This window comes from Nicotiana sylvestris, chromosome 3, assembly GCF_000393655.2.
Source record: "Nicotiana sylvestris chromosome 3, ASM39365v2, whole genome shotgun sequence".
Classification (NCBI taxonomy): domain Eukaryota; kingdom Viridiplantae; phylum Streptophyta; class Magnoliopsida; order Solanales; family Solanaceae; genus Nicotiana; species Nicotiana sylvestris.
Window position 1 is genome coordinate 180,011,123 of NC_091059.1, and position 8,225 is coordinate 180,019,347.

General features: G+C 39.0%; 1 protein-coding gene across 1 annotated transcript; it reads right to left on the reverse strand.

Moving 5' to 3' along the window:
- Window positions 1–7,015: 7,015 nt before the first annotated feature.
- LOC138888434 (uncharacterized) lies at window positions 7,016–7,921 on the reverse strand. The gene has a single exon (XM_070170297.1). It carries the CDS (start codon window positions 7,919–7,921, stop codon window positions 7,016–7,018), a length of 906 nt encoding a protein of 301 aa, XP_070026398.1.
- Between the last annotated feature and the right edge of the window lie 304 nt (window positions 7,922–8,225).

Sequence of the window (8,225 nt, forward strand, 5' to 3'; positions counted from 1 at the left end):
TTTTTACCACGATAGGGAATCTCTTAGAAACCAGATTTTCGCTTTAGATCGTGTCGATACTTACCCCACTCAAATTACAGAAGTTTTGACTCTTGTGGTTCATAAGGACTGTCATTGGACTAACAAATTTCCCATTATTATCCCTAATCCGAATCAGAGAATAACTTCTTATTTAACTAGGTTTTCTTTTGTTTACACATACCCTTTTACTTTAGGGTTCAAACCAGCGATTGCCCCAGTCATTCTCGAATTTTGCCATTTCTTCAACGTCTGTTTGGGCCAAATTGGTCCGATCATATGGAGGGTTGTTGCCTGTTTAAGGAATTTAGCCACTAAAGCCGAAGTTCCTTTTACTTTCACCCACTTGATTCATCTTTACTCACCTAGGCTTTTTTGCAATGGTGCTTTTACACTAGTAGCCAGGAGTAAGAGGGTTTTGGCGAGTCCCGAAGATGACAAAGACCGTGGCTGATATGCCCGATTTGTTGCTGCCCCCACTATTGGTTTAATGGGTGAGGATAATGTTTCCTTCACTGAGAAGTGGAATTTTGCACGTAAGTCTTTTAACCTTCTCGTACCTTATTCCTTCAAGTTTTCCAACTTCTCTAATTTTGCTTTTCTTGTGTTTTAGCTACCATGGGAGTTGTGGGGGGATGTTCCCAATTTCCGTGGTTGGGTAGATAAATTGCTGAAGATCGCACCGATGGATGGTAGGTCTTGGAAAATACTTTCTAACCGTTTTAGTTGGAAGGTAAAGACTCATGGTAAGAATTTATATTTTGTGCCTTTCGTGTCTATATTCTCTTTTATTTCTCTAATTTCTATCCTTCTTTTCGTCAGGATTTGCTATTCGAGGAGTTAGTGCTGAAACAGTTGCAGCTTCTCGTGTTTCCTCGGGAACCCGTACTCCTTCAAGAACCCGTATCTCTCTAGAAAGAGCCTGGGAAATAGTTTTGGGTTCTTCTTTGGCAAAAAGGAAAGCTGCAGAAGAGGAAGACTCTTAAGAAGAGGGAGATGAGGGCTCCCTTGTGACAAGGCCTCGAGTTAGGAGACGTATCGTCTTTGATGACGAAGCTGAAATGTCGGTTTCTCTTACCGATCCTGTTGAAACTCCAATAACAATTCCTGACGATGACGTCACTCCCCACGATACTCGTGAGTCTATTGACCAAATTTTCTTTATAGGATTTGGCTATGAAGATGTAGGACCTGTTTTTGACGAAGTACCCTTATCTTCTTTTCCAACTCTCGTGCTTGTGGTTCCTTCCTTACCGGCCCCAGCTATTTCCGTTCCTTCTTCTACTGCTTTCACCTCTTTTCCGGCTCCTCCTTTGACTATTCCCCCTCATATCGTTCATCATACAGAAGAGGGCTCTTCAAGTAGAAGTGCCACTATGAGGCGGGTAACTATTGAAGTTCCTGCCGAGTGCTGCCTTTTGAGAAAGTCATGTCAGACAGATGCATGGTTGGAGCCTTTAATCGGCCCAATTGAAAAAGCCAAGTTGGAGAGTCATAGTTCCCTGACTTTAATGAATGATATCGTACATGCTACTTTGAAGGTACTTTCCTTCTCTTCCTTTTTTGCTTTATAATTCGACTATCTTTGAGGATTCTTACTTCCTTTTCCCCTTTTCAGGCCAACCTTATTGGCACAGAAATGATGAAAAGAATCTCCCCTTTGGAGAAGATATCATGTGACTCTCAGGCGAAAGCAATCAATTGGAAGGAACAATTTGAGAGTGCACAGATTGATATAGAAGACATACAAGAGAGCAAGAGTACCTTAGAGCAGCGAGTGCGGGCTTTAACTTCAGAATTGGTGGTTACAAAAGTTTCTTCAAGCCAAGCAGAAAAAGACAAAGAACCTCTCAAGTCCTCCTTCTCAGAGCAACTATCTAAAGCTAGTGAAGAGATCAGAGAGTTAAAAGCTTTTTTGGACCAAAAGGAAGTTTACGCTGGGGAGCTCGTGCAAAACTTTACTCAAGTACAAAAGTACCTCAGAATCTCTGCTGATAAAGTGCATGTTTTAGAATGCTCCCATGCCTCTCTTCAAGCTTCCCACAATTTCGCCTTGGCTGAAAATGAAGAGCTAAAGAATGAGATCGGTGCTTGGGAAAAGGATTATGACATCCTTGAAGAAAAATCTGCTGTCGAGACAAGTTGGGCATTTTTGAATTCTCGTCGTGATACCCTACTTGAAGCTGGTCAAGAAAACTTCAACTTAGAGTTGGAGTTAGCTAAGATCAACGAAACCATTGAAAAGGCTCAACAAACTCAGGACTTCCCTTCTCCCGTGGCTGAAGCTCCCGTGAATGTTGAAGCTGATATGGGTATCCCAATTCTTTCAAGCCCAATCGAATCTGTTGCTACAAGCCAAATTGAAACTGCATCTGTTGATATAGCTGCCCAAATTGAACCCACTGCTGTCGATGCTCCTGCTTCGGTTCCTCAAACTTCTCACTAGCCGGTTTTGAACATTCTAGTAATTTTGCTTTTGTTTTGGAAAACTATAATCAGACCCTTAACTTTATTTGAGGGTTGATTTTGAAGTTGTAAGTCCCCAAGTCTTTTATGGGGAAATCTATATAAACAATCTCGTAGTTTTATGACTAAGTTTGTCCTTAGTCTTAGATTTTTACATATTCAGAAATTCTTCGGGTTATTATTTAAAACTTCTGTTTTCTTTATTCTTGCCTTAATTTTTAAGGGCTTATTGAATAATTTGCATTTTTATTCTTCGAAAATGCTTCTGTTATCCTCATTGCTAATTAATTTGAACATGAGTTTTATAAAAGAGAGCCCTTTTATATTTCGACACTTAATGAAGTAGACGTCTCAACTTCATAATGGTGTTAACATACGATAAAAGAAATCGGAACACACATGTTTTTTGAAATAACTTTGACAAGTTGTTATTGGAACTTATAATACTTTACATGTATACATCTATAACTTTCTCGTAACTGTTTTTCTTGTAACAGATTTTTATAAAAGAGGAGTAATTGGTACGGGGGTTTTCCTTATAACCCATTTTAATATATGGCCTTTACCCTAATATCCTAACTATAATGAGGTTTTGTTTTTTTCCTCTTTAGCCTCAGCTCGTGGCTCTATCTTGTAACTTTTACTCTGCACTTGACTATTTTAGGCTTGATTTTCCCTCAATCTTCTTTGCCTTCTTTATACATATGTCTATGTATATTATGTAGTCCCCCAAGTGTTTGAGTATTGAAGTATGAAGCCTCGATCACTTGATAGTTCCTCTCATTTGGTCCTTTTCCTAAAAAGAAAAGACATACGGGACTCGGAGGGACGATTATAGATGAAGACTACATACCCCATATTTATTTCTATCAGAATAGTTGTAACCCTAGGTCAGGAATTTTAGGTTACTCCGTGTGCCTTACAGGTCGTGACTTATCATTTAGTACGGGATAACTTTTTGCCTATTATCTAAAATCGTTAGTAAAATTTTAACAATTCAAAAATGAAATATAAAATGGTTATACCTGACCGTGGGTTTCCTTTAGAAATAGTATCTCTTCAAATGAACAACATTCCAATGTGAAGGTAGTACCCTGCCATCCATTGTTTCCAGTTCATATCTCTTCAAATGAGCATCACGAACTCTGTAGGGTCCTTCCCATGTTGGACTTAATTTTCCTACATTAGCTGCTTTTGTAGATTGAACAACCTTTTTACGCACGAAGTCCCCAATTTTGAAGAACCTGAGGCGTGCTTTTCTATTGTAGTATCGTTCTATGACCTGCTTTTGTGCTGCCATTCTTATTAGTGCAGCTTCTCTCCTTGCTTCAAGTAAATCTAGATTGACCCGCATCTCCTCATCATTAGATTCTTGTGTCGCCTGCGTGAATCGGGTACTCAGTTCTCCTATCTCGACTGGAATTAAAGCTTCAGTTCCATAAACCAATGAAACGATGTTTCTCTCGTACTAGTTTTCGCCGTTGTACGCTATGCCCATAAAACACCAGGTAGAACCTCTGGCCAATTCCCTTTTGACTCTTCTAATCATTTCTTTAAATTGTTGATAATGACTTTATTTGTTGATTCTGCTTGCCCATTACCCACCGGATGATAAGGCGTAGATGTTATCCTTTTTATTTACCAACTTTGAAGGAATTCCGTGATCTGAGCTCCTATAAATTGAGGGCCGTTATCAAATACGATCTCCTTTGGTACACCGAATCGACATATGATATTCCGCCAAATAAAATCTCTGACTTCCTTTTCTCGCACCTGTTTGAATGCACCTGCCTCCACCCATTTAGTAAAATAATCAGTGAGAACAAGCAAAAACTTTACCTGTCCTTTTGCTTGTGGTAATGGACCCACGATATCCATTCCCCATTTCATAAATGGCCATGGCGCAATGAACAGATGTAATAATTCCGCAGGTCTATGCATATTGTTACCGTACCTTTGGCATTTATCACATTTGGCCACGAAATGTTCCGCCTCTTCTTCCATTTTAGGCCAGTAATAACCTGCCCTAATTAAGGTTCTTACCAGTGATCTTCCACCTGCGTGATTCCCACAATGTCCCTCGTGTATTTTTCTCATTACATACTCTGTTTGCAAAGGTCCAAGGCATCTTGCTAAGGGACAACCGAACATTTTATGATATAGATTGCCTTGTTTTAAGCAGTACCAAGCAGCCATTCTTCGAAGAGCATAAGCCTTTTTCTTGTCATCAGGGACGGTTCCATACTGCAAAAAATCAATAATTTCGTTCCTCCAATCCCTGGTTAAGTTATTAAAATTTACCTCATTCACATCAGGATCAAAAACTGAATGAAATAAATGTATCACTAAGGCATTTGCATCATTTTCCACGTTGGCTGCAGATGCGAGATAAGCTAGGGCGTCTGTTTCAAGATTTTCGTCCCTGGTATTTGTCTAACTTTCCAATTTTTAAATTGTTTTATCAATTCTCGTACCTTTTCCAAGTACTGCTGCATCCTTGCTTCCCTGGCTGTATAAGTCCCCAGCATCTGATTGACTACGAATTGTGAATTACTCTTGATTATAATCTGATTTATGCCAAGTTCTCGTGCCAGTTCTAAACCTGCAATCATAGCCTCATATTCTGCCTTATTGTTAGTTATAGAATGACATTTGATAGCTTGCCGAATGGTTTAAGCTCTACGTGGTACCAATACGACCCCTAAACCTGCTCCTTTTACGTTAGACAAGCCATCAGTGAATAAAATCCAAGTTTCTGGGTTAGCTCCATTGAACACCTGAAATTCTTTTTCTGCTTCTAACTGCATTCCCTGGCTAAAATCAACCACGAAATCAGCTAATACTTGCGATTTTATAGCAGTTCTAGGTTGGTATGCAATTTCATATTCACTTAACTCTATTGCCCACTTTGCTAACCTACCTGATAACTCATGCTTATGTAATATGTTACGTAAAAGGAAGGAGGTTACTACAACGATAGGATGATACTGAAAGTAAGGTCTTATCTTTCTAGATGCCATGATTAACGCAAGTGCAAGTTTTTCTAGCTGAGGATACCTCGTCTCCGCATCAAACAAAGATTTACTTACGTAATAGATATGGGATTGTTTACCTTGTTCTTCTCGGACCAAAACAGCACTTATCACCACTTCTGAAACAGCAAGGTAAATGAGTAGTTTTTCCCCGGCCTTTGGTTTTGCCGGCAAAGGTGGATTTGATAAGTACGTTTTCAAATTCCTAAGTGCCTGTTGATATTCCTCATTCCATTCAGAATGATCTTGCTTCTTAAGGGCTGAGAAGAATTTAAAACACTTCTCTGGTGATCTAGAAATGAATCTCCCAAGGCTACAATTCTTCCTGTTAATCTTTGAACTTCTTTCTTGTTTGAAAGTATGTCAAGAATTTTCTCAATGGCTTTAATTTGTGTAGGATTCACTTCAATACCACGGTTAGAAACAGGAAAACTCAAAAACTTACTTGAAGCAACGCCAAATGCACATTTTTCGGGATTTAGTTTCATATTAAATTTGCGCACGAAAATGTGTCAAATAAGTGTGATATGTGATCTTTCGAGTACTGAGTTTTAACAAGCATATCATCTATATATACCTCCATGGTCTTTCCTAAATGCTCTTGAAACATTTTGGTAACTAACCTCTGATACGTTGCACCTGCATTCTTTAGACAAAAGGGCATTACTTTATAACAGTAAGTCCCTCTGTCTGTTATGAATGAAGTTTTTTCTTTATCTCCCAGATCCATTTTAATCTGATTATAACCTGAATATGCATCTAAAAAACTTAAAGCTCATCACCTGTAGTTGCATCAAACAATTGATCTATATGTGGTAGTGGAAAAGAATCTTTAGGCAGGCTATGTTAAGATCTGTGTAATCTACACAAACCTGCCACTTACCGTTCTTTTTTGGAACCACAACAGTGTTAGCTAACTAGTTAGGTACTTTACCTCTCGAATGTAACCAATTTTTGGACTTCTTCTTGAATCACCTGATTCTTGAAAGCTCCTTGCTTTCTTTTCTTTTGCTTCACAGGGGGTATGATGGATTTTCATTTAGTTTATGAGTCATCATCTATGGTGGTATTCCTGTCATGTCAGAGTGGGACCAAGCAAAGCAATCCATGTTAGTTTTCAAAAATTCAATTAACTTACCTTTCATTCCATGGTCAAGATTAGCCCCTACATAGACTTTTTTATCAGGTCATTGAGCAAATAACACGACAGGCTCTAATTCCTTTATCGTTGTTTTGATATTTTCATTCTCTTCTGGTTCTTGAATGGTATCAAGCCTTGATTCTACATCTGTTTGCCCTTGTTCAGTCGAGGTTTGTGTTGTGAAGTCCTCAACTGCCTTCTGTGATTGCTATTTACCTTCACTTCTCATGCTTGTATTTGCAACGGAGTTGATAGCCCTGGATATATGTTGATCTCCACGAATTTGACAGATTCCCCATGGCGATGGAAATTTAATGACTTGATGCAAGGTCGAAGGAACATCATCCATTTCGTGGATCTAAGGTCTCCCAAGAATCATATTGTAAGCCATCTCCATGTCTACTACCTGGAACTTTGTATCTTTGACGACCCCTTCAGCAAATGTGGTAAGTATTACCTCTCCTTTCGTGACAACACTGGAATTATCAAATCCAGATAGAGTATGCACCTTTGGTATTACTCTATCTTCAGCTTGCATCTCACTTAATACTCTTAGCAAAATAATGTTGACGCAACTATCTGGATCAATCAAAACTCGTTTCACATTAGTATTATATACAATTAAATATATTACCAGTGTATCGTTATGAGAGGTTAATACACAATCTGCATCTACATCATTGAATGTAATACTGTCTTCCTCTAAAACATGCCACACTTGTTTTCCTTGGGTAATTGTTACTCTGGAAATTCTGTTAGTTGTAGTATATGATATACCATTTACGTCTTCACTCCCACTTATAACGTTAACAGTTCTTTTGAGAGAAGGTGGTTTTGGAGGCTCCTGCCTGTTTTTCATGTACGCCTGCTTGCCTTTCTCACTGAACAACTCAGTAAGATATCCTTGTTTTAATAAATGATCAACTTTACTTTGTAAGAATCTGCAATCTGCTATTTTATGCTCGTGGTCATTATGAAACTCGCACCAATGGTCAGGGTTGCGCCTGTGTGGATTCGATCTCATTTCCTTTGGCCACCGAGCCGTATCTCCCATACTTCTCAAAACAGTCGCGAGCTCAGAGGTGCTGACATTGAAGTTATAACCACCGAATCTTGCTTTTAAATTTCTATCATCATCTCGTGACTCTTTGTTGCTTCGCTCATTCCAGAATTTTGATGAAGAACCTAATTCTCTATTTCTTGATCTATGATCGTACCTTTGATTATCCTGCTTTGACCGTGAGTCTTTTCCTGAAGGTCCCATATAAGGCTCGTACCTATTTTACCGGACATTTTTTCGGTCTCCGCCCGTCTAGAACTTAACTTTTCTTCTTTTTCGAATTGCGGAACAGTATCTTCCTCAATCCTCAACTTCGTGCTATACATGTTGTAAACATTATTCCACGTTGTAGCTGGGAATTCTCGAAGGCTTTCCTTAAGTCTCCTCGTAGCTTCCGAACTCTTTTCATTCAAATTACTTGTGAAAGCTATCGCTGCCCAGTTGTCAGGTATGCGTGGCAATGCCATTCTTTCACATTGAAATCTGTCCACAAATTCTCTAACAGTTC

Excerpts from the sequence above, each read along its gene's own strand:
- LOC138888434 (XM_070170297.1), bottom strand. The coding sequence starts at position 7,921 with ATGGGACCTTCAGGAAAAGACTCACGGTCAAAGCAGGATAATCAAAGG.